This window comes from Meleagris gallopavo, chromosome 16 (assembly GCF_905368555.1).
Source record: "Meleagris gallopavo chromosome 16, MGAL_WU_HG_1.1, whole genome shotgun sequence".
NCBI lineage: Eukaryota > Metazoa > Chordata > Aves > Galliformes > Phasianidae > Meleagris > Meleagris gallopavo.
The window spans coordinates 4,529,471-4,556,927 of record NC_139419.1 but is presented as its reverse complement, the minus strand read 5'-3'; the positions used below and the strand labels follow the sequence as shown (position 1 = coordinate 4,556,927).

Below are 27,457 nucleotides of genomic sequence, written 5' to 3'. Positions count from 1 at the left end.
AGTTTCAGGACATTGGAAAAACAGGGAGATACCCCTCCCCCCCCCAAAAAAAAAAGCAATCCCAGCTTTCCTACATGAAGTCACAGTAGTAACAAGTGATATTTCAACAAGACAAAAGCAATTCTGCTCCTCAATTCAAATGACTGCCGAAATTGCTTATTTGCTTCTCCTTTGGTAGGTGCTCACCCCAAGCAGCAGCATTTACATGTCTAAATGATTCCTCCAGCACTCCACGAAAGATGCATTTAATAGCCTACTGCGTTCTTAAACAATTTAAATAATGGATCTTGTTCAAATTAAATTGCATGTTCTTCTACAGTAAGATTTTTTTTTGAAAGTGGAAAGTGTACCCGCCTTGTGAAAACACGTAAGCTGCCTAAGGCTCAAACACAGGCCTCTTTCCACAGAATATGAATGATGTGTGGATATGCGCAGCGCTGATTTTTATCTATTTCCTGCAATGCACCACTGCAGCAGCGAATTTCACATGAGAAGGGGCTTGCCAATACTGCAGTAGTGTATTCTAAGATGTAGTACAAAATCTATTACTTTACCTCACCATTCCTCCGTGTCAGCAAATCGGGGAAATGTTCTTAACCATCCTATCAGGTAATGCATTGATCTAATCTGTGAGCACATGACTTGGGAAGCCAGGCAAGAAGCAAGCTGAACAGACAGAGAGCATTATTCAACTCCTGTGCTGCAGGGAGATTCTGCCCTGTGTAACACTACACAGACATCTGATTCTTCCTATGAAAACAGGTATGCTCTTGGGAAGTTTGCCACACTGCTTTGATGGAGATACTCCACAAAGCATCCTTTCAGAAAAAAAAAAACAACCAAAAAAACAAACAAAAAAAGAAACTTCAGGAAACACAGATCAAAGTCCTACACCTTCGTTTAGAAAAACACAGGTTTTTCAGCACTATTTCTTTTAACCACCCTAAGATGTTCATAAGAAACGTTAACTTTACTAGTCCACAAAGCCAAAGCAATTCTGAGATGGCTGGGAAATGTTACAGCACAAATTTTCTGTGGCATGACTTATTTATGAGATAAAATACACTTAGAAAAAAGGAGATGAGTAGAAAACAACCAGCAACCAAATGACTGAGTGCATCTATTAACGACTATTTGTTTTATGGAAAAGAAAAAATGCTGCACTGAATAGGGCAGAAGCATTGCCGAGCCTAACCAGAAAGGCAGCAATATGGCAGGAAAATTCCTGCCTTTAGAAGCTCCCATGAGCTCCCATGACCATTTTTGTCAAGACTTTAAGAGTTATTATGTATGACATTTTTATATCTGCTGTAGCTAAACAAGCCTACTGGTAGCACAGAAATTAACCCAACTGCTGAGGAGTTTTCTGACAATTGTGGGTTTCGATTATGCATATAACAAACGAGTCATACAAGCCAAAGTCACTTCGTGCCATAAGAATAAAACTTCCTTTTTGTCTAACAGGAGCTGAAGACAAGTTCTAGTCCCCTAACAGTGTCCACAAGAAAAACTGTTACAAAACAATAAAATAAATCTCCCTTTCAGTTGCATGAAAGCTACACAGAACATTTGCTGCTTCTGCTTTCAAAGACCAAAAAACTTTTTCAAAATTCAAAACATTCCCCCTTGAAATCCTACAAGAAACGTAAGCTGACACAGAAAAGACTATTAAATCATATGCGCTGAACAGTCATCGCAGAAAAGTAAGTCCTATAAAACTGCACAAAAACATTTTGTATAGAATAAGATGGAATATTCACAGGATATCAAACATCAGTGCTTTTGCTTTCTTCACTAGAACGATGCATAATATCAACCCATAACAGTCAAACTAGAAATTTAGCTTTTCTGCTTCCACTGATATCAAAACCTCAGCATCTAAGGAAATATTCATGTTTATACAGCTACATATGTACAGGAGTACTGTAAGCCAAGCAGCACATTAGTGGCTGGAACATTCAGAGAATGAAAGCAAATTCAGTAAGCTCACACAGAACATGCTTTGATAATCTAGTAAGCTGAAGCTCTACTTCCTCATACCTCAGTACAAAACAAATTAATAATTCATTTTACAAGAGCAAAACACGAGGTCTTTAATTCACTGGAAAATTTTCAGGTGCATTCACAAAGCTGAAGTTATGAAGACGAGACAGAAGTGGTCAGAGACCTGCAGCTCAGCCTCCAGACTGAAGATTTGCACAAATGGATGTTCTGAACCCTGCAGATATTCTTTGGTAACAGCTTTCCTAAGCTATGAGAACACAAGATAAATTTTGGAAGAGAAAAGTAGTTTTCGTTTCTCACTCAAACTAAAAAGTCATGAAGATGAATGAAAGCATCTCCAGAAATAAAAATATCTGGGAAACAAGCATTCTTCTGACAATCCTGCATCCATTAAGGAATCTGCAAATTGCTGCAGTCTCAAAGATTAATCATTAATAATGTGTGTAGGAAGGTGGACGATAGCTCCTCAGTGAAGAGCTTCTGTCTCTTACTAGCATGTACAGCCAGTTATTTTGTTTTAACATTTCACGATGCAGCTGGAATATTAACTTGTTTTGCAAACTAAGTTCATTTCACCTGAAGCCCAAAGAAATGAACTAGGGGCAAGGAGAAGCAGTAAGATTGGTACTGCCTCTCAAGATCGGGCAGGTTTCTGATGGACAGAAAAGGGGAATCTCTGAAATGGGCTCAGGAAGGAAAAAAACAAAACAAAACATCCCACAGTAAAACCCACATACAACCCTCAATCCTGCCCCTTACCAGAAATGAAGAACACCCCCAAAACACACCAAACTGCCACAACAAATACTTGCCTTTCTGTAGCAACATGGAAGTACTCAGATCTATGCTCGTCCTCCTCACCCCCCAACGCGCTATGTTAATTATCTCAAAGCCAAAATTCCATTAAAACAGGAAAAAGCATTGTTGTATGTGAAGCACCTTTAACCTTACCCAGTTATGTCTTTAAACCAAACATACAAAATGAAATCTTTATGTTTTGAGGCTAAGGTGGCGGAACCAGGAGTTGGACTCAGTGATCCCCCAGGTCCTTTCCGACTCAGGCTTTCCTGCCATGCTAGAGCACTGCAAACACAGACCTGCAGCAGATTCAGGGCAGCAAGGACAGTTTCTCAGTAGTTTTAGTTGGGACAACAATCTCCTCGACATACTCCTATTTTCTTCCCGGCAATATCCAACAATTCAACAATATTTTGTTTGTTTGTTTGTTTCCTTTCTAACAGCAGCATTAAGTAAAAATCCATACATTCTCTTCTCGCAGATGCCTGTAAGCCATTAATGGATTACATTTCACATATTAGCATCAGAGCTTCATTCAGAGGACTCAGACAAATTTCAACACCGTGATTAAATTAAGTGTAGAAAAATTTATCCCTGATAAGTCTATTCTGCACAGTACTGAAAAGAATGCTAATAGAAGGGATTTTTTTAATTACATGTAAAATTAACCTTTAAATAAATATATATATATTAAAAAGTATAATTACAAATGCAACTATGTGTATATTTTTGAGGGCTGTCAGTTGTTCTGACTTCAGGAAACTTATTTTGATACTGATTGGGCTCAGTTTAATAAACATGAGGCAAACCTGCAAGTGAATGGAGCTGACATCCAGGCCCTAAATCTGTCCACTGGCATTTGTGTTAAGGAAAAAAAAAAGTCTAGAGCCTCAGTGCAATGCAATTCTTTGACGAGCAATGCTGAGAACCATCAAATGGATGCAAGTCTTCATCTTGACCTAGCTCAGACCGCGGCCCACAAGGAAAGGAGAACAGGGAAGAGTTTGTGTGCAGGTCAGGGGCTGCTCACCCTGTCAGCAAAGGCAGCAGCTTCACTGCACTGCAGCCTTAAACAAGATGAATTCAATGGAAGAAAAGAAGTCTGTCCTTACTGCTGAAAGAATGAATATTCAGGCAGGGAGATGGAGAGGTGTTTTGTTGATAGGCTGGTTTTTTTGCTTGGTTTGGTTTTGGTGGAGACTACGTACCTCAAGCTTTGCAAGGCAGTTACACAAGATTAAGGAGCAATGAAAGGAAGGGAAAGCACAAAAGCATCACGTGGAAGGAGAAGCATAAAAAAAAAGAATTCAAGTTCTACAAATACATGAAGAACAGTCTTAACTTTCGAAGATTTAAAAAAAACCTGATCTATGACTACTTTAGTATTGAGCTTTTATTTCATTCTTCTAATAATCATTTTGTTCATTCTTAATTTGGACCAAGAGGTCCTTGAAGACCTTATGGGGTCTTGGACTAGATGATTTCCAGACATCTCTTCTAATCCCTACCATTCTGTGACCCACATTTGAATTTCAGAGGGCTGAGCTGCAGGACTGTAGCAACCCTAGAAATAAACTCACAGGTAGCCTCCAGTAAGTGCAAACTCCTACAGTAAACTATTCAGAGATTTGACAAGAACAGATATCCTGCTGACCAGGCCACTGTTTACAATGGAGGCCTACTGCACACTGGCAACACATCTCTCTTCCTACTTCCCTTGCTCTATAGAGGAGAAACCAAAACAGAAACAGTGAGGTTTCTCCCCTTGCTATCTTACCAGCTATGTATTAAAGACAAGTTTGTTGCTAAAAACCTTCCACATACCCCTTACTGTTCCAAAGGAAGACGCTGAAAGGGCTACAGAAGGAAGTATGAAAATTAAGTGAAGATAACATTACTTTCAGAACCAGAATCACCCCCTCCTTCTTTGATACCAAGTATGTGAGCTTATTCAGAGCCTTAAGCATGATACCGCCTGTCTGTATAAACACCAGTTTCTTTCTGAATTACTTATGTTTCCTAAAATCCTAATGCTACTTGATGCCTCTGTTAAAATATGAAAGATGGAAAAGGAAGACATTCTGCACAAGTGCTACACAAACCCAGTGAGGGAAAAAAAAAGAGATCCATCCTCATATCAGCAAATACAGAATATGCTAAACCTCCTTTTAAGTAAGTAAGAAAAAAAAAGAGACTTTCACAGGGTAAAGACTTATTCTACAAAACAGCTGGGGAGTTCTGAGAAGCACTTTGGATCACCAGCTCCAAACTACTCTTGGCAATCTCTTGAAAGGAGCACTGCTTTTACAAAAGGTGTTGAAAACTGCAGCTAACAAGTTTTAAAATACCCTGGGAATTACTGCAGTTCTTGAATCTGAAGTTCTGTACAACAGGATCTGGCAACACGGAAAGCTTTGGACCCAATGCCACTCTTTCACTCCATGATGCACTTTCTGGCACTATTTAAGCTCATAGAACACACATTGCTTCACATCTGTGCAACAGAATGCTCTTGAAATTAAAATACTACAACACAAGTTACAAGACAGCAAAGGAAAAAAGCTTACACGAGTATTCAAACACAATACTCTCACCTTTCAGGTGTTCTATTAGCCAGAATGCCTGTGCCCTGTAGGCAAGAAAAAGTAGCATTCTATGTAACGCATACAACTTCATCAAAAATAAGTGGAAAATGGTAAAATTTCCATTAGAAATTTAACTTTGTTCACTGCCAGAGAGCTACAAAAACAGCACTTTGATGTAGAAGACAAATTGCTTGTCAAACCTAATGAATTACTCCAGTTATTCTTTGATTAATCACATAAATTAAGAACATAGAGAAAAGGTTCTCTAAGAGAAAGGAGATTTCTCAGAAGTTTCCAGGCACATTCAAGTGTTTTTCATCAGCACTGTGCACTGGCATTTCTCAGCAATGAATTAATGCCTGGGATGAAAGTGCTACTTCAGACACTGCAGTGATGGCAGTGAGGACTGGAGGAGGGAGATGGAGGACAGTGCTGCCTACATGCAGCTCTAGGATAGACATGCAGACTGTCCTTTGAACTTAAACTACTTGGGAAAACCAGAGACAGTAAAATCCCCAAATAATATCCATTATAACATAGATAACCAAGCAGGAATAGATATTTGCATACAAATTCATCTGTAAGCCAACCCATTAGATTCTGTTTTTCAAGAAAAGAAAAAATATCAATATAACTTGCAAAATAGGAGTAACTGCAAGTAAGATGAGAAACATGTCAGCCCACTTCTTTTACACCATCCTTTTCCTCCATCAGCTGTAGAGAAGAACTGTTCCTTACATTGATCTTATCAAATGAAAATACAGCACTGTATGTATTCTGTGTGTATGCATATAAACATGTACACACACGTATGAATGTAATCATTCTGCTTAGAGGAAACAGCAATCCCAACTTCCTGCAAAGATGGCTTCAGAAGGTTCTTTACATACTCTTAATACTGTCTAAATACAAAGCTCCAGGAAGTCTTCACCAATTTTACACACTATCTATATCTATGTGAACCCTGGTACAGTTTGTATGAAGGGAAAAATGTATGTTATTGCAGAGGCTTTGCTCCATTTACGTCTACTTCTATTAATGCTATGGACATTTGGCAGTTCTCATTACGCATCTGGACAGAAGCTTATCAGTTTCTCTAAAAGCAGGCAGACCTTTCAAAAAAAGAAATAAATGCATAAAGACTGCAAGATGTTCATCAGCTACAGAGAGCCTTCCGGAGCACACACACCAAACAAATCAGGAGTGTTTGGTGCTGCAGAAATAACGCTGCCTGCAGACCATGCTTAAAGAAGGGAATGAAGACAGTCTACTTGTGCAGTACAGCTGATTGCCAATAAAAGTACTCATGCAGATGAGATGGATGCATTCAGATGACAGAACTGCAGTTACTGCACGTCTGATTCTCGGTGACATCAGCAAACACTGGGCTCACAGCACGTCCATTAGCACTAATAATTAAGAGAAGTAACATTTCACTTACCAAAAGATCATCTGTACAGCAGAGCTACAGAATGCTTTCAGAAAAAAACCTATTCAAATGTAATTTATAGTTTATCTTATCAGAAGAGTTCAAGAGTACTTGGGTGTGCATGCACTGTAACATAAAGCAGAAGAGACAAGTTGTATGAATAATTGTTTGATTCAAATAATCTATTTGGAATGCAAAAATCAGGTATCTGAGGACTCAGAGAAGAGGTAAAGAGAAGAAAGAAGAGGAAATACAATCAATTTCAGTTATCTAAGACCATATGATGAGCAGAAAATAGGTTGAAATAACCAGAAGTCTGTTTGGAGATAGCAGATTGTATTGCAGTTCTTCAGAGAAGGGATTATTATTACCAGAAAGGATTTGCAAGCATTATCAGCCGGTCAGCTGTAACACCTTGAAATACACATTTGCTATGTTTGATAAATATTCAGAACACAGCTCACCCTCACCAACCATTACACCATGCTTTCAGCACAAAACAAGGTTTTGGAGAATTTACAACAAATCCTCCATTATCTCAGCCATAAATCGACTACAAAATTGAGTCCCTTCGTATTTTGCAAACCGGTCAAACTTTGTCTCTAACACTCAACACAAAAATGAAGCTTTTCCAAACAAAGTTAACTGACAAGTCTGTGCCCTCCCTTATTCGTCTTCCTGAGGCACACTGTTGGAAGAGGGAAAGAACAGCACCCCAAAAGCACAGCAGCGTGAGAAGCGACCACAACTCTGACGGTTCTGAACTGGACTCTCGGGGTGCAGGCGGTGCAGAGTTGCACGCATTCACAAACACACTACCAGCTCTATTCACCTTGTGTTGAGGCAGTTTCATCTTTCCATCCTTACAGCAAAAGGAGATACTCTCTCTTCACGGGCAGCTAGACTCTGCTTCTACTGGGGAAAAAGAAAGTCAGAAACAGCAGCTATTTCAATGGACAGCAGTTCTGTATTCAGAAGGACTTAGGCAGCTCTTATGCTGGCAAACACTCTCATAAAGGGGAAAGGAAATTCAGAGTAACCATTGATATTACACAGTTAATAATAATCATCATAATTCTAAGTTCCTCTTTAAACCAAAGAAGAGGAGACAGAACACCAACAGCTACAAACATCCAAAGAAACGAACACAGAAAGATAAAGAGAAAAATAGTCCTGTATGTGGCCAGAGCACACTGCTCTGACAAAACATGGACAACCATGAATGTTTGTCAATTAACCTTTAAATTAGTGAACGTGATCCTTACGAGGCAGAGAAGGAAGATTCTGTATTACACTGGATACACACATCATAAGTATCTTGTATTACCATTCTCAGCTTCTCCTTCCCAAGGTTAAGCAAATTACCATTGATTCTATTATCACGTTACTGTTGTTGGACTCATTTTTTATATACATCTACACCATTGTTTGACCATACACACATAGAGCCAAACAAAAATGTACAGTCACACAGAAATGAAATTAACCGAAGGCAAAAATCCATCACAGGGATATTTTAATTTTAATTTAGACTTAAAAAGAAAAAAAAGAAAACTTGGAAATGTTTCTATCAGCTGAAATGCCTGATTTACAACCAGCAGCAGCACCACCAAAAGGAATAAATGCGTGTTCTTAAGGCCTCCAAACACCAAAACATTTTCTCATCACACAGTTCTGCTCTCTGGTGATAAGAGATAAAGTTCTGTAGCACTCCTCCATGAGATTGGTATTGAAATGAGAAATAGTTTCTAAAGCCATTTACAGGAATTATCTGCATTTTCAGTAAAACAGCATAGATGAAGTCGCTGCGTGGGTAACAGCAACACAGCTCAGAGTCAGAACCACCACCAAAAACAACACAATGCTGGGCACTGCCCCGCAGATGAGAGCTGGGTGAAGAAGGTTAACGAAGCAGCCACACTCAGCAAAAGGCTGCTAGCAACACTAATAACAGTAATGCTTTGTTCCTTCATCATCAGACACGAATTACAATCACAATTTTATTGCTCTGTATTTTGTTCAAATATACCCTGGTGTACTTTGCCACAAATCTACACTTTGAAATCAATGGAGTAATTAGAAAGAAAAAAAAGCCATAGAAAATTAGTACACTGAGCAGTGTTTCCATAATTTCTCTGTTTAAGAAGTGATAAACAGACATTAGATACCATGAGCGCTGCTTTTGAGGGAAGTAAAAATATACTCATTTGGTTTTCCAATCAAAAAAAAGCTACTGTCAACTGCCTTCCCATCAGTAAATACATGACTGGGAGGAAACAAAAAACCAAAACAGGTTGGTGGCAGCAGCAGATCTGACCTGCAGCCACAATGACACCTTCCAGCTTTTCAGACTGATAAAATTTGCTTTTAAAGAGATGTATTTGAATTTCAGCACAGGCACGTGCCAACAGAGGAAGCTGTCAGTTACTTCTAAGATGCAAATGCACATGCTTTGCACAGAATGTAAGTATTTAAAATAACAAAACCACCAAGCAAAAATGAAGGTCCATCCATGAGGATGATCTGTGTTCACACAAGCAGGAGGCTAAATCTACACAATAATTACTGCTGACATAATTACACCCTTTGGGGAAAGGAAACTTAGCCAAGAGTGCCTGCACCACGGACTCCTGCTGAGAATCCTGTGCAGGAAGAACTTCTGCCACACGCACTGGGCAGATGGAGCCAGCTGTACCACCAGGAGCACTTAGGGCAGAATCAAGCCAAAACCATATTTCATCTTTGAGATATAAAGGCACAGCCATACCTGAACATTATTTTATCATAATATATCATTATTTTCTCTCCTTGTTCTTCCCCACACTATCAACAGTTTTTGAGAACTCTTAATTACTGCTCCCATCATACCAACAAATGTTCAGTGGCAGATGAGGTGTATGTTTTACAGTGTCCTTTACTAGTTTGTTTCCTTGTTTCCTAAAGGAAGATGTACTCACCAACACTATCTGCTGGTTAGGGTACTAGCTGGTATACTAATGGCTCATTAAAAACTCCAGACCCCTTCCTGAAATTAACAGAGTAGCAAAAATTTATGCATGCTCAACATTGGTAAAAAGAAAATGAAGATGCATCTGGTATTAAAAATAACCACAGTGCAATCTGTCTCATGCTAAGAACAGAGAACTGATCTTGCAGTTTGTTCTAAACAAACCCCCATTCCTGCACTCACAGAAATGGTACCAGTAATTAATTTATCATACATAATGCACGTGGCAATGCAGGTTCCACCTCAATCTATCATTCACTCAGACACGGCAGTGAGGGCCAGAAATAATACAGAGAATTCAACTCCTCTCTCATTAGCCAGCTCCAAAGGGAAATGCAGGATAAAGCTGGCTGGGTTCTTAAAGCATATTGAAAAATGTCATCTAATAAACACACACAAACCACTGCATCAGGATGGGAATAACAAGGGAAAACATGGGAGTGAAGGAGAAAAGGTGAATCCTTACACCTTCTACCTGAGCAAAAACCTGAACTGTATTGGCATACTTCACTTGAAAGAACAGTTAAAGGCTTGATGTACAAACAGGGGATTTTCAAGGAAACTATTTCAATTGCAGATCAGTAATCTCACAAAGATGAGAGCAAAAGCATTAAATGAGATCCCATATAGATTTCTAGTTCTGATCTCTCGCTCTGTTTCTATGGTTATAAACACGCAGCGTTCTGTGGACAAATACATTGTCTGTGCTTTACAGCAGGATTAGAAAAAGAATGTGAGAGCACTGCCTCAGACCTTCTCAAGAGTATCTCAAGTTGCTTAAGAGCTATCCCTGCCAAGTAAAGAGGTGGTTCACCTAGTTCTGGTTTTCAAGAGAGCTTCTTACAATGTAGCACTGCAAATAATTAAGACCAAGAAGGTAAAATAGGGAAGGCAGCATGACAGGTATAACGTGTGTGATGCTGGAGCAAACCTTCCTGACCTCATTTGTGCTGGATCTTGACCAGCAGAGCGCATTCAGAATAATTTAACTTCCACAGCAACTTCTCTAAAAAGTAAGAGACAATGGAGTTATCAGTGATGCAAAACTTTGCCACTCCGTATAATCACACTGATGCTGGAAATATGCTGGGAAAAGCATCAGTCAGTTTACCTCGTACTGAACAAAGGCAAGCCCCACTTCCCTGCCAGTCAATCTACACTGTCTGAAGGATGTTGTGGGTTCCCCCCCTCAGAAGTTCCACACTAAGTAACCTACATTTAGCAGCAGCACGAGGGCAAATCCTAAGTTGTTCTGGGTGACCTTAGATAGTGGACCAAAAAGCTATCCGTTCCCCTTTTCTTAGCCCTACAGCATCCCAGAGACAGAACAGGCCCTGGTGTGGATGCCCCAGAATACTTACAAGGGACAGATGTGAGCAAGTAACAACGATGACCTCTACTCTGCGATCTGTGTTACAGCAGCATCTTCCAACTAGCCCAAATAACAATATAGCCTCTGTAAATTATAGCCATAAATAGTAGAGTAAGATATGTATCCTTGGGCATTTACAGAAGAAACATTCAAAGTGAGGTCACATTAGAAGAGCTTAACCTAGCTGAAGTAGTCTCTTAGAGGCCAGCACCCAGATGTGCCAGTCTTTCAGAAAACTGTAGAGATATGGGGGCAAGAAAAGTTACAATTCCTCAGAATCAAACCAATCTACTAGCACATTTTTAAGGAAAATGTAAAGCATTCACAATACCTAGCTATTGCAGACCACACAACCAAAACAGCACAGGGGGCACTGTTAAATTCCCTTTTCAATTCCACCCAACCTACCTTAAAAGCCTTCTGTCGTTTTCAGCCCAAACACAGCTACCCTCGAGGCACAACCAGAAGCATTACCCATGACCAGAAGTTCACCCACCTCTTCACTCATGCTCCACAGAAATGCATTTCACTGGACAACAGTCCTTCTCCCCAAAGTCAGAACAGCCATAAACAAGGGGAAGGGAGGCTGACTGCATGAGTTCTACAGCACATGGCTACGCAATAAGACTCCTGAAATAATTTTCTCTGGTGAGCATATAGCCAACATATCTGGCAAGAAGCAACTTTAAGCATGTGTTGCTGTGACAGCACTGAATTATCACCCCAGTCTGCAGCAAGATTAACACTTACAACCTTGGCACCAAGAGCAGCGTGCTCAGATAGTGCCAGGAGCAGCACTGTGGGATCGGACCTGAAAGGGTGAGCACACAGTAAGGGGTTAATAGCACAAAATGCAGACATTTGTCTAAACTGTAAACAAACTGATAATTTTGAGGGAGAAAGGCAGTGTACAGATGAAGAAGGCCATCAAGTGAAACTCCAGGTATGGATGGAGAAAGACACTGCCTATAACGAAGGATACGCTCTCTAAAGAAGAGTTACAAGGGAGAAGAACCCAACAGGCTTCTGGCTAATGCAGAAACATCTGAGCATCCAGACAAACCAACCTGACATGACGTTCACTGCTCCAAAAACTACAGGCAATCTGTGGAGAGAAGCAACCAATGCAGTGAGGAGCGTTACTCACACCTACCTACAGCGTCTGTCAGACCTGCGTCCCGCAGCACCACGTGCCATTACCTGCAAGTTACACGCAGAACAAAGCCAGCTCCAGCCTCACAGGAGGCCACAGCTCACATCACACCAAAACCAACAGCACTACAGGCTGCTGCCTGGCAGACTCACAGCCCTCCACCCCTTTTTTCCAGCTAACGGACCACAAAGAGAAGAAACCTGACAACAAAGCTTCTTATGGAAGTTAATACAAAAAAAAATACAAGGAGAAGAAAAGCCACAAAGCTGAGAAAATCATGGTGCCACCTCCTTCCTGCTTGCAGCCTCATCATATTGAGACCTCCTTTTGCTCTGCAAAATTGGCAGAGCTGTAAAGCACACCTTCTGCTCTGTGATCTCATTTGAAAGATTTTTTCCTATAAAGAGATTCCACCAAGCATCAGCTACACCTACAGCGCAGCTGTAGTTTGCTTCAAGAACAAGAAGAAATATAAAATATTAACACTGATAGAATTGACTTCACAGATTAAGTGTTCTAATCCCAAGACCTTAACTTGAAGGAAACACTGAAGCCCCAGAAGCTAAAGCTGTATGACTGGCAGCATATGAAAAGGTGAGGCTGTGGGATTCGATGCTGAGGAAAATCAGGACAAAAGGATTCAACCTGTTAAAAAATAAAGATGCTTGAATTTACAATTAGTACAAACTGGATACAGAAGCACGCTTACAGTGACAGGAGCAGCCTGATGGCATCACATGTACCTCAAATAGATACAATAGACCTCTGAACTCTCAAATGAGAGAATATTCCAGTTATAATTGCATTATAAAACGTATTGAAAATTTTTAAGCAAATGATCAGAATTCATGCCCTATCTTGCTAGGATGTTTAGATTCCCTGAGTTTTATAGCATCACCATGTAACAATGTGGCAAAACTGTCCAGCAAAGAGGAGTAATCACCGAATGAAGCAGACTGTTAATTGAAGTCAGCTTGGGATAATCTGCTTTGGAAAGGAATCAGGGAAGCACACCTAGAGCTCTGAATGCTGGCTTTCAGTGATAAAGTCAACACTATTGGACGAGAAGACCAAAACTCATCTAAGGACACAGATCTGTGCACAGTGCCCACAAGTTTCAGTCCTCTGGGGCAGAGCTCTACCCCTTCATCTTCACCAGACTGCTCCAGAACACAACTTGATGAAGCACCACCTAATTCACAGCTCTCATATGCTGCACTCTCTGCTGCCATCTACAATGAACCACTCAAAGGAACAAAACCAATCAAACCTCATCAATTCCAACAAAAACTTACTGCACTGTCTCCAACAGCAGGAAATGCTACATAAGGAGAAGACGTGAGGCAATGCTTTATGTGGCCCATTCACTTACAGCTCCCTCCCCCAGCACAGGGTGTCACTGGAGGGCAGGGCTGTCCATGCACCGTGTGGAACCATGGTACCACCACACGTTGTGTTGCTTTGGTTTGTTTTTAATTCTCAAGGACTGCACACTGTTCTGAGGAGATGAAAGCCTTTTTATACACTATTGTATTGAATTTATTGGCTTATTTAGATCAGATACTTGAAGAAATCTGACAAAAATAAGCCTATGAGCCATTTCCCCCCCCAAGCTGCAGGTCAGAATCTTGTGTTATATGAACTATCTGTGCAGCAAATGCCATCAGAGTAAAATCCAGGCTTGACAGCTATCTTGGGCTGCTGGATTAGAAGTGTCATCTGCATTAATGAGGCAATGAGACTAATGCCTTCTGGGGCAAGAGAACGATGAAGCATCAGGTAGTTTGCATCTCTGAGCTCCGCCTGAAAACATCTGTTTGAGCAACCATCGGTTAATAGCATTCTTCAAGGTGTTTCACATGGTTGCTACCCTCACCTGCACTAGACTGAAATCAAACATGTTTTTTCACGAAGAACACTTGCAGGTGAGGCTGTTCTGCTGCTGCTGGAAGACTATGCTGTCCTGGAGCTCATTCCCAAGTATGAACAGAGCTGCAGGGCTGAGTTGGACCAGGCCTACCTACTGCAGCACCAGCTACAGATCACTCCAGTTTTCTGCAGAATAACTTTCTGTGAGAACTAGAAAGTCACCTCAAAAAATGAAGTAATAAAAACTTCTGAAATCTTCCATTTTGAGCACGCTTAAAGCAGTTCCTCAGGTAACAACATGAAGGGTATTTTTAAAATAAAAAAGAAAGTGGATCGGTGTTAACAAACTTTGTTTTCTGGATAGATAGATATTTTTTCAGCAGTGGAGGAAAAAACAGGCAGCATCATAGCAGCTCAACATTAAGTTATTGATCTGATTGGCTGTACAAGCTGCAGAACGCAGCACTCGAACACAGGAAGGCAGCATAAAACTAGGAAAAAGAAAAGAGGTGCTAACGCACTCAAAACACATCAAAAGCCAAATCTCATAGCACGCATCCCAAAAGCAGAACCCAGGGCTCTCCCAGCCCTCCCAGGCTTTCCCAGCCCCAGAGGGACAAAGGCAGCACCAGCCCTGACCCTGCCCTGGTGGGGCTGTGGGCGCCCACACCTCTCCCAGACCCCAGGACGCATCGGGCTCTGCGCTGCTCCTGCCGCCTCCATCTGCCACAGTGATCCCCCAGGGCTGCAGCCAGCTGGCAGCGTGTGGAACGGCCTTCGGGCTGCTCTAGACTGCACAAGGGAGTAGGCCAGAGGAAAGCCAGTACCATAAATAGCTAATTTACAATCCCATTATCCCATCCTCCTCAACTGTGCGTGGCACGAGCGAGCCACGTGCTCTGTGACCAGATAGTTTAAACAAAAATAATAATCACCATCATTATTCAAGAAAGTTAAAACATCTTCACGGGGTTTGATTATAAAGGATAAAATCTGAACTTAGAGGCAGGCCTGTTAAAGAGGGAAACAAGTGCTCATAACTTGATTACACAGAAAAACACTATTCATTTCATTAAATTAAATGTAATGCAAAAAGCAGATTTTCTGTAATAGCTGATCACAAATTACAGGCATTCTACTCTCTCTGGTTCATTTATTTTTCACAAGGAAACTGGAGCAGGAGCAAATTATTTGCATACAGGAAAAAGTTCTCACGACTACACAACATCAGAGTAGTTTCAGCTCTCCGACTCAGCACGTTAGCACACCCACAAAAGCAACCACAGCATGAAAGCTGGAAGTCAGAGAACCACAGAAGGTTGGGCTGAAGGGACCTTATAGCCCCTCCAGCCCCAGCCCACCATGAGCAGGTCATCCCACCAGCTCAGGCTGCCCAGGGCCCATCCACAGTCTCAGGCACCTCCATGGATGGCGTGCATCAGCAATCCCAGAATCTTGGGTTCTCTCCCATCATTCCTCCCCTCCAGCTACCAGCTGTGCAGCCTCTCATTCAACCCCACACTGACACACAGCACATCTCCAAGCCCACAGCTTTTTTCCCCCCCATCTTTATCTCTTGTCCTTTCTGGTTCATGGCACACTTGCACCAGCACGGAGTGACAGCAATAACACGCAGACAGGTGCTGGTGATTCCTTACATTGCTAAGGAAAGGCAGACCCACAGTTAAGGCACTGGAGTTTCTCAGCTGCCAACCTTCAGCAGTAAGCACAGAAAGCTCCAAACTTCTCATCTCTTGCTCCTCCGGTGAGTCACAGAACCACAGAACATCCCGAGTTGGAAGGGACCCATAAGGATCATCCAGTCCAACTCTTGGCTCCACACAACACCAACCATAATCCAAATCCTGTGTCTGAGAGCACTGTCCAGACACTCCTCGAGTCAAATACTGCCTGGCTACTGCACATCCCTACCATATCTGAATGCCACTTTTTCCACTCAAACCATTTGCCAATTCCAGCACACATATGTGGCTCGCTAATACCAGCGGTATCACTAGTTTTTACACATTAACTCAGGCATTTAAAGTCAGTCCGATTTGCTAACTTACTTTTTTTCCAACTTGCCATCACTTTTCTGTGTTTTTTACCACTGCTCAAAACCTTTTGTTTGCAAAACAGCTCCAACTCAGAGGTACAACGTGCTGACAGAACTGAACTGCTTCCTTTACAACGAATTGCTGTAATAGTCATTCTTCAGGCTACTGCTGCACTGGAGTTTCCAGCTGAATGCTTCTTCCACAGTCAGACTTCTGCAGAACACAGCCCTTCAAAGAAGACAAAACTCCACCTCCTGCTGCCCAAAATCTTTCAGAAAGGGCCTGAAAAAAACAGCACTCCAGTTATGACACGTTCCTGGGAGTTCAGATGTATCATGATCTCTTCCCTTACATTTCCTTTTAGCTAAATACTTAACCATGTGGATGGACAAAAACATTATTTAGCACCATGAAGTGAACTCATTCATGCTCCACGTGCATTATTCATTTTTAAACTTGGCTCTATTTCACAAACACACACTGCTACTCCATGTATTTAAGAACTCTGGAAACACTCCACTGCACTTTGCGATTCAGGCCCCTTCAATTAGCAAACAAGTGATGGATAGCAACTCCTCTGCATGTGCAAGTCTGAATCGATTCTGATAACTGAATCAATGCAGAAAGCTGGAAAGAGATACAGACAGAAAAGCGGATTTACTGGGGGCATCACAAACATTAAGCATCACAAAGTCAAAAGTCACAGAATTACTACGTGACAACAAAAATCATTACAAATATTAATACGAAATTCTCCTGGATGAAGTTTAAGTTCAATTTCCTCATGGAACAGCCTTACAGTGACAGAAAAATCCTTGTTCCTCTTTACACACAGAACTCACGGAACTACTTTTACTCCTTTGCCTGTTCTGCTCTCCACATCACTGTTAAGATCACCCCACCACCGTGAGCACAAACTGCTATCAGGAATTAGGAAAGAATTAACACAACTTTTAAACATACCTAATAATTAACAGGGTGGGAGGAATACCTACTAAGCAAGCATGACAAATCTGCAATGCATAAAAGCAACGGCTATGTGAGGATTTCACCCTGCTCAACAGCAGTCAAGCAGGATAGCAATAAAGCTTAAGAACAAAATTGGACACTACTATGAGGATAACGCAGCACAGCAAGGCAAAGAAAAACATACAGCCTTAAGACAAATGTTGCATTTGTCACCAGAGGGCACAGGGTCACAAAAGCTCACCTAACACCAATGAGGTACTGGAATGAGTCAGCTATCTCAGCTGTCTTCACTTACAGAGTTGCCATACATCTGGTGCAAGATAAATCTTACTTTTATTTGGCAAGTTTATCCTAAAGAATGTCCTTTAAAATCTGACTTGTGTATAGGAACACATCTGAATGCATAAGGAGGGAAGGGGAAGAATGGCTTTTTGGTTTTGGGATTTTCTTTCCTGTAGAAATGACTGTGATGCCAGCAAGTGAATACAAGACAAAGGTTATGGATGCTGTTTTCTCTCTCTCTGCACCAACAAACACTGCACTAAGACAATTCATGCCTGCACTTCATAGAAAACAGAAGCAAAATGTACACATACGCCTTGACATTAAACTCAGAAAGATAAATCTAAGTGGTCCTTTTCTGGAGGGATCTGGCCTCAGATGCACACTGCTGAGTGAAACTGCAGTGCAATCACTAGGGATGGAACACAATGTCACATCGGTGTTTGATACCCCCATCAACCACACCACCCAACTGTATCCAAACATTGCTGGGCCTTTCATGGGTTAGGCAAAAGGAATTATTGTTATTTCTCATTTTGTAATTTTTAGTGTTATACACATTTCTTTCTAAATAGTGAATTGACATGCGCATGAAGAACAACAATTAGTTTAACATACAGGGCCAAGAGCTGCACCACAATACTCCAGGCTAAAAGCATAACAAAAAAGATGAGATTTTTCTAACAATCTCTTAAATGAAAACCAGATTAATCATCTCTACAATTTAATTCTACACAAACACATCTCGCTGAGTAAATTCAAGTGGCAGCCAACCACCAGCGCACAGCAGCATGGCAGAGGAGCAGGGCTGGGCGTGGGGTGGCACATGAGCTCTTGTCACACTCACCATGAAGGCAGCACCATGCTGAACCAGCTGCTTCTCACCACTGTTGATACTGCGAGGATGTTTAATAGATTTGACATGTTTATTGCTGTCAGCATTTGTTACGGGACATCACAATTTGCCCTGGCCCCAATATTTAAGCTAAAAAAAATAGTGCATCTGCTAAACATGTTGCAAACAACTTTTGGTACCATGTCACCCTTCCTGCAGTGTCACCTTGCCTAGGACCCATTCTTTTCATTTGATGACAGATTTAGCACACTGTGGACCTTCACAGGAATGTTTCCCAGGGATGGGCTGGCATCACCGACTGTGCACAAGACAGACAAGCAGAGTCATGTTAATTTCAAGCTCCATTAAGCACAGGAAAGGAAGAAGGCAAAAAAAAAAAACCAACAAAAAACCCACAACTCTTTACCAACTTGGAAAAGCAGCAGAGACGCACAAAAAAAAAGGGAATTTTCAAGTAGTGTTACAAATAACTGATGAGCTTTGAGAAAACCTCAACTAATGCTCTGCACAACTAGGTGGCTGCAAAAAGACTGAGTATTTGCTTTATTTCAGACACAAAAGATTGTGAGGAGACAGACTGTTTGCTAATCTGTTACCTACTGATAAAGTGAATCTCAGGTTACTTTAAGTCAACTGGTGTCTGGTAACAGCTCACTTTGCTCATTATCAAATAGGTCTTGAAATAGATAAAAGTGAGTATTTTTCTAAAACAGGAGATACCATCACAGCAAAGGCTGCCTTAGCACTGAGGCAAACCAGGCACCACTCTGAAGCTGCTATACAAGCTGCACCAATGTGGTATCACCGTTTGGAAATGTGTTCTGAACCAGACAGAACGGAGGTTAACTTTGCAGTGACTCACTCCTACAGCATTGATTGTACTAGCAGCAAATGCAGCAAAGTTCTTCTCTGAAATTAAGCAGGCTGCACATAAAGGACTGCCAAATCAATATGCAACAGAATACAACTACCAAGACGCAGCTTTCAACCAGTCAGAATACATCTATCAGCTCTTAGAACTGCTTCTGCTACAGGAAGGTTCCCAACTCAGCTCTCTTGGGTAACATATGGCTCTCCCTACACTCCAGGGCTGCTTGCTGACAACACAGGCCGGGCTCACACAGCAAACCCTCATGTCATCACAGCCTCACTAAACTCCACTGCCCATCGCTTCACAAGAGGCTGGAGGTGGCTGCTCAAGGCACTTCTTGCTGTCTCCACATCCAGAAAGGCTCTGCCAAAGATGACTCTCCTGTAAGAACGTATTTCTAGCAAGTCCAGCAAGACACATACAGGTCACCTTCAGAGTGCCTTTCCTACTGTGTTACTACAACTGATAAATAAGCAAAAAATCATATATATTTCTTCACACTCTCAATGCTGTCATGCATCAGAAATACCTGGAGAACCAAGAATGAACCATGAACATACCAGAAAAAAAATAAAATCAAGCAGCCATCAATTAAAGGAAATTCAATGAACGGGTGGCAAGAGCTCTATGCCTACCTACCTACCAGGAAACAGGAGCAAGAAATCTCAGCCCCAAGTCAATCATGCAAAAACCAAGAAAAACCTAGTGCTAGGTTTAATATGAGAAACGTAAGCATTACAACTGAGTTCATCTTTCTCTGGTTTAAAACAGATGAGCCATCACAAGGTTTACACTAACATTTACCACAGTTTTTTTTTGCTTTTTTGTTTTTTTGGTTTTTTTTTTTTACAAAGCAGGATCCCCAGAGCACATCCCAAAGGGAACTGAACTTTTGTTTGCTCAAAGATTCAAGGAGTAGTAAGTCAGAAGAAGCCACGAGCAGCGACTTGCACTGTCCATCTGCAGCATTCACCAACTGACTTGTTCCTCTGGTCACCAAGACAGAAAATCCTCAAAAGAAAGAAAGAGGGTAGAAGGTTCGGAAACGATTTGCAGTTCCAGTTTCACGTCAGAGCTACAGATTAAAGTCTGAAACAAAAATGAGGATTTCAGCTAGCCTTTGTTTGGAGTTTAAAGCTTTGATGGCTTAAAATAAAGCTCAACAGATTGTCCAGCAATTCAAGCAAACCAATTCTGCTCTGCTTGCCTTCACACAATTAGCAGTCATTCTGGTTTTAGAGCTCTGAAGATTTCAGGAGGCTTGTAGCAAATAAGATCACTGACTTCAGATAAATTTAAAGTGCCACAACTACCCCCAAAAAAGCAACCTGGCTACCAGCAAACTTTTACTCCTGATATGGCTGCAAAAGGAAATACAAGTTTCTTCATGCGGAAGTAGTCTTCATTTTCTTTGCTCTTTTGTCTCTCCATCCATATTAAAAAGAAATAAAGAACTACTATTCATTAGTCAGCTTCAATGATAGGGATCTCCATAACCTTTGTACCAGACTGCATGTGTTGATCCGAGAGCAAGAGAGACAAGTAAGGATTCTGTAAGTTCTGACGGTTCTGAACCCACAGCCCAAAAATTATTCATGACGTCAGAGTTCATGGCACAAGACTAATCCCTTATCTTTGGCCAAGAAACCAACTATTTCTTTATACAAACATGGTGTAGGACACACAACAGGCATGAGCACCAGTAAGAGCAAGGACCTGTATTACAGTCTTCAATGCCAAAGACATAAATGCAGCACAACACTGCCAGTCTGGCTTTGCTAACAGAATCCCACACGTGCAAACCTAATGCCTGGGTATCTCCCATACCACAGACTGCATCTGCACAGCAAGGGGAAAGAGAGCATTACCTTCAGCAGGTTTAAGGACCTTTCCACTCCTCAGATGTTAAGAACTACAGAAGGTTGCTCATTTATGAGATCTCCTGAACAATGAAGACTGCAGTTGATTTTGACACTCCTTATGGGCCCTCAGGGGGAAGGCAGTCCCCACGACACATGGCAAGAACATCCTTCCTGAGTGAACCATAGGTCACATGAGCAGCCAAAGTGAGTAGGCAGCTGAAAAAGAGCTTCTTGAATCCTGGATTCCTCTGTTAAATTCTCCATAGGATCTGTAATCCAGAAGTTTAGTGCATATGCTAGAAGTATTAAAGAAAAATTAGTAAGGACATTTTAGCTTAACAAATCAAAATACTGAGTTTGAGAAGGCTGCACAGGTTAGTAAGGTTGCTTACCCATCTCTCAGCATTTGCCTAAACAACACTTCCCTGTTCCTGGACAGGTACGTGGGGCAAGGCTGCAAGGGGAAAGCAAGCACACCTCACCTGGCACTCAGCGGGAAGTCCCAGCACCAGCTCACCCTCTGAACATAAGGTCATCTTAGCAAGAACTTAATGCAGCAACGTAGACTGAACCACAATACTTGCTATTGAAAATATGACACAGCATTTACTTGTTAGAGAGATTTTTTTTCCCCTTTAACATTAAAAAAAAATGAATCAAAGTGATTTCAGATTCCAGTATCTATGAATTAACTCTCAATGAATTATTAGGACACACACAAAGTCAGAAGCATACATGTGAATGAGGAAGAGATCTACAGACAGTTCATCACCTACATTCAAAAACGTTTCTTCATACCTGAGAGCATCAATAGCCTGGGGTGCCCATGCAAACAGAGAATAATGGAAGAACAAGAGAAGTTCTAAAACGTAAGGAAAGAACCTAGAATGCACCCACCAGCAAGAGAGCAGAGCAGACAACCCCTGACCGCCCATTATTCTTGGGGATCTGCTGTCAGAAGTACAGAACAAACATTCTGACAATTTGGACAGGACCTTGTGCCTGTCACAGCTGAGCTCATGACCACCACATCACTCACGTCATCCAGCACCTTTTCAAGCAGTGATAGCAAGAACCATTCAGAACTAGGCAGAGAGCTTTCCTCTGAGGTATGTGGTCCAGCAGGACAGAACTGAACTGTAAATGCAGCAGCTCTTCAAGTTCTGAAGCCATTACTTACTAACTCCAAGACAACGAGATGCATCTACACGCCCAAATGCGCTCTGATGGAGAACTGAAACTGTTCAGCACTGCAAAACTGATTTTTCTCATCTGTAATTGTAAAGGAACAAACAAAGCTTTCGAACTGTGACTCTACAGACAAAAAGAGAAAAGCTGATCCAAAAGTGCTGGCAGTAACTCTTCTTAGCATCTTCTCTCTGGTCCGTAATTCCTGCATGGGAAGTAGTGGTGTCACATTTACCTAAGTAACACTCTGAGAAGTCCTTAAGGATGAGGTATTTTCTGCACCAAAATACTCAAGGTAAAGCCCATGACCTTCAGAAGATGATGGCAAAGCTTGTATTCATGTATCCATTCAGTGCATTATATCACAAAACAAATCAAGTCGCTGCTCAAAGTCCCAAAGCCAAGATGACCAACCCCAATTTTCTGCCACTTTACCTGAGTGCCAAAAGCTGGTTCTAGCTCCTAATCACCATTACCACAATTTCAACACCTGTTCTTCAGACTACTTCTTCTAGCCCTTCTATTCCACACCTCAAACAACACAATGCTCAGGTTTTGTCTTCCCTTAGGCTTCACCAGCAGCAGCACATTTGCACTACAGCAAAGCTCTGCCTACAACAGCACGTAGCACAACTGCTGCTCACCGCCTCAGCCACAGCACAGAAAGCTACAGCTCAGCCCCTGCATGGAGGCAGAACACCACTTTGGAAGCTGAAATCCCACTGCTGACAACGCTTTGGAAGCGAACATACCCCCAAACCCTTCACCAGAATTCCAGCATTAACAAAGGTATACTCGTAATTACCTCTTCCTTCTGATTGGGAATTCAAGTATAGGTACAGGAAATGGCTTTCCAACTACAAACAGTGCTTTGCAGCTATTTTATTAAAAACTCCGGATGTGAAGAACGCTGAACTGAGGGCTATAGCTCATAAAAGGTTATCCTCAGGAAAGGCACGTATTAAAAACAAATAGCAAGCAGCAAGAAGTGTCAAAATGGTCTTCCAAAGCATAATGCAGTAAGCGGTGTAAGTAAAACAGGAGCAGCGGACACTTTCTGCCCCCTGCAGTTCCTACTGCTATCTGGATTTTTAAGACAGCCCTAGGAGGGATGGAACATTAGCAGCCCAGAGACCCAACAATTTAACATCTGGCTCCCAAGCACCAACAGCCAAAACGGTTGGGTTTGCTTGTTGTTTTACAGCTAGGTTCATCTGAATAACAGTTAAATTAATCAATGCTTCCATTAGTGATCAGCTACATATTGTGAACATTTGCTGTGCCAAATGAAGGATGCTACTGTCCCTGGTTTTTGCAACAGAAAATGAGAATCACCTTCTACCAAACCTTTATTTGACCTCATTGCTTTCATTAGAGCTAAGAATGAGAATTCTCACCAAGAAATATCCTCACCACGTCAGGGCTGTGCTCCTAATATACACATACTGCAGGTATGTATATAGAGAGAGACATATATGATCTTATGTAAAGGACAACGGGTTATTTTCCAGTTATCACATTATGTGCCCAAAACCAGAAAATGCTGCTATGAAGTTTGACATGTAAAATATGTATGGGATACACGTGGAGAGCAAAGAAAAATTCCACAGGGGAAGGTTTCACAACCGTGTATAGAAGATAAGCACCATAGTTGTTCACATACTTCCTTCTACCTTTATGAATATAGGAACTTATCCCAAATCCAAGCACACAAAACGCTCCCCTGTATGTGATGATTTACTCCCACACATCTCAGGTTGGCCAAACTCAGAATCCAACTACTTTCAGACTGGGAATCTGCTTAAAAACAAAAGGCATTTTTAGCATTTATCCAGGAAAGGGATGCTTTTGATGAGATGATTTTGCAGCCATCCTGCTCCACCTTATGAGCCTGCCTGTCCAAAGAGGTGACGCTGGGAGTGCAGATTGATTACAATGAGCATTTATTGCCAGCTGTTTTTTGAGCAATAATAAGCGCATCACTAGTGATAGATTTCTGAAAAAAACAAACAAACAGCAGACCAGGGCTGTAAAGGATGCTCCTCATTCAAAATAATGAAAGCTGAAGTGTTCACCTTGCTGATGAATTTTGGGTTTCCTGCTCCCATATAATACAACCGATATTTCTCTGTAAGACCTCCTTACCTCACTCTTTCTTTCCTTCTGCAGCACTTGTACGTACTCCCCTCTATTTAAGCCCTAAATATCCTGTCCCATAAACCCATTTGTATGCTGACACCTTACAAAGGTTAAATAAAACCCAAATTCTGACTAACATACCTCACTATCCTGGCTTGCAGCGGGTTAACCACGCAAAACACAACTTTGGCTGTACGTTACAGGGCTCTCAAACAAGGGACGAACTTTGAAATTTCTCATCAGTGATTCCATTCTCCCCTCTTTAAGTAAAACACCGCAAGATGGGATTCCCTGGGCACACACAGCGGGCCGCTCAGCCCCGCAGCCCAACGCACACCTCCAGCTCTTTGAGAGCTGCCCACAGCCCGGCGGGCCGTCCCAGACCGCAGTTCAGCCGCGCCGTCTCTTGCAGTCCCCTTCTCGGCCATTAACATCACCAGCCACAGAAATCTGCAAAGTCACTTGTTAGTACGAACTAGTTTGACGGCACGGAGGGCAGCGGGCGGCTCCGGTTGGGCTCCTCAGCGGTGCGTTCACACGGCCGGGCCGGGTTCGCCGCACACAGGTGGGACGGGCACGTCCGCCCTGGTCGCGGCGGATTGCGGCGCTGCGCAGCGGGAGCCCCGAGCGCTCGCACCCCCAGCTCGCTCCTTATCCCCCCTCCGTGCCCTCCGCCCTCTCAGTTCCTCCTCTCCCACCCCACCCCACCAAGAATCCCATTTTGCAACCGGATGACCACCAATCTTCAAGGAAAAAAAACCCAACTATATGTATATATATGTAAATAAACACCAGAAATGCCCCTCTAAACTCCCCCCCGCCTCTCTCAGCCATTGTGCCTCCTTCCCCCACTCCTCCCTGCGGCACAAAGCCCCGCCGCGGGCCGGGCCGTGCCCATCGCCCCGGGGCTCTCCCCTCCCCCCGCTCCCCTCTTTCCCCTCCCCTCCCCGCAGCCTCCGCCGTGTTCCGGGAAAAGGGCTCCGCACCTCCGGGGGGCGGCGGCGCTGCGGAACGGCCCCGGGAGGGGGAAGGCGGCGCAGGGCAGGTGGCGGCGCGCGGCCCCAGCGCTGTGCCCGCACCGAGCCGTGCCCGCACCGCGCCGTTCCCGCACCGCGCCGCGGGGGCACCCACGGCCGCCTCCTCCCACCCCCGCGACCGCGTGCCGGGAACCACGGGCCCGAGGAGAGAAGAGGAGAGGAGGGGAAGGGAGTGCAGGGGGGTTGGATGGGGCCGCCCCCGGTACCTTGCGCTTCCTGGTCTCGGCCGAACCGCTCCACACGAAGCACTGGTAAATGGCCCTCAGGTTCTGCTTCCAGTTCTCCACCTTGAAGCCGGTCACATGGCAGCACCCGGCCGCCGGCGGACTCATGTCAGACCCCCCCACATCAATCCTCCCGCCGACGGGCCGGGCCGGCGGGCAGCTTGCCGGCCCCTTCCCCCCCTTGGCGGCGGCGGCCGCGCGGGCACGGGCGCGGGCACGGCACGGGGCGGCCGCGCGCCCCCCCCAGCCACCCCACCCTCCCTCCCCGCCGCCGCCGCCCTCAGGGGCTGCGGCCCCTCCTCACGCCGCCTCCCGCCGCCGCCTCCGTTCCCGCGGGCTGCCGGGCGGGCGGCAGGCACATAGAGCCCCCGGCTCCGAACAAAGCGCGGCGGTGGAGGCGGCGGGCGGGCAGCGCTCCCCTCCCTCTCTCCCTGCCTCGCACACAAAGATGGGGCTCTCTCTGAGGCGGAGGAGGAGGAGGCGGCGGCGGCTGAGAGCGGCCGCTGCCGCCCCCGGAGTGGCCGCCGCTCCCTTCTACCTCATAGAAGCGGAAGGGAAGGAAGGGGGGTGGGCCTGGAAGCGGCGGCGGCGGCCCCGGTGCGAGCGGAGCGCGTGTGTGGGGAAGGGGCGAGTCTCCGCCCGCCGCCGCTCCCTCTCCCCAGCCGGCCGCCCGCTCGGCTCCTGTCTCTTTAAACCTCCCCCCCCCGCCTCCTTCGCCGTCTCCTTCCTCCTCCTCTTCTCTTCCCGCACTCCCCCCCTCCGCCCGCCGTGTGCGATGGTCCGAGCCGCTAACTCAACCCAGCCCGCCGGGCCCGGAGTGGGACAGACCAACGGGGAAGGGGCGGTAGGCGCACCCCGCTCTGCCCCGCCGCCCGCGAGGAGGGAGCCGGAGAGGGAGAGAGGAAGCGCTGCGATTGGTTCGCTCGCCCGTCGCTCCGCCGCTGAAGTGCCCGTCTTTGGCATCTCATTGGTTTATTTTCTTTTCTTCCCCGCTCGCCCCCCCCTTTCCTCCCTAGCATTTCCCCTGCCGGAAAGGGGCGGGAACGGCTCTGTGGACTGACAGGGCATCTGACCAACGGAAAGAAAGGGCGGCACGTTTGCGAAGAGTGCCTCGCAGCGACTGGCCGCCTCCGCCGTCACTCTCGCTCCAAGATGCGAGCGGATTGGCGGCGACGGGCTGCGGGGCGGTCCCGCCCAGCGACAACCTGGGCTATGGGGGCAGCGGTGCTGTCACATCCGCTGATCCCGGCGGCTTCGATCTTTTACCTCAGTGATTTCCTGAGGGGAGAGGGGCGGCGGCGGCCGGGTCGCTGCCGGGGTAGAGCCGCCTCCCCGCCTGGTAGAAGTCCTGCGCCCGGAAGCCTCGGCACCGGCTGAGGGTTGCGCGGCCGCAGCGGCCTGCGCTCAGCTGAGGCGGCTCGGGGGCAGCGCTGTGTGCAGCAGGCCGCGCCGTGCTGTGCTCCTGTCGGGAGCTGCCGCTCTCTCCTAATGCGTCCACCGAGAAGCAGCAAAAGCACTCCATAAAGCACCCCGTCACCAGAACTGGTGTTAGTGCAACGTTTCCTATAAATAGACCTACGAGGAAATGAGAAAACAGTGAAAAACACTGGGATCCTTACAGTTCTGGTGTGATACGCAGGCTGTGGAGTTGTGTAAGAGCGGAGTGAGGCAAGAGGAGATGGGAATGGAGCACTGTGAGGAGTGCAGCTCCGTCACACCGGGCTCTTACACAACCCTGCAGGGCTGTGCTGTGGG

At 44.3% G+C, this 27,457-nt stretch overlaps 1 protein-coding gene across 3 annotated transcripts in view; it reads right to left on the bottom strand.

The window, feature by feature from the left end:
• Positions 1 to 26,440, bottom strand: part of USP22 (ubiquitin specific peptidase 22) — an 87,307-nt gene extending 60,867 nt beyond the window's left edge. The window contains exon 1 of one of the 3 annotated variants that reach the window (XM_085237910.1): positions 25,685 to 26,440. In XM_085237910.1, the coding sequence (XP_085094036.1) occupies positions 25,685 to 25,810 (126 nt within the window). In that variant the 5' untranslated portion in view covers positions 25,811 to 26,440. Of the gene's footprint in view, positions 1 to 7,648; positions 7,669 to 25,684 lie in introns of those variants that run through there. The other 2 variants (XM_085237909.1, XM_085237911.1) reach the window with 2 other exon arrangements.
• Positions 26,441 to 27,457: the final 1,017 nt, after the last annotated feature.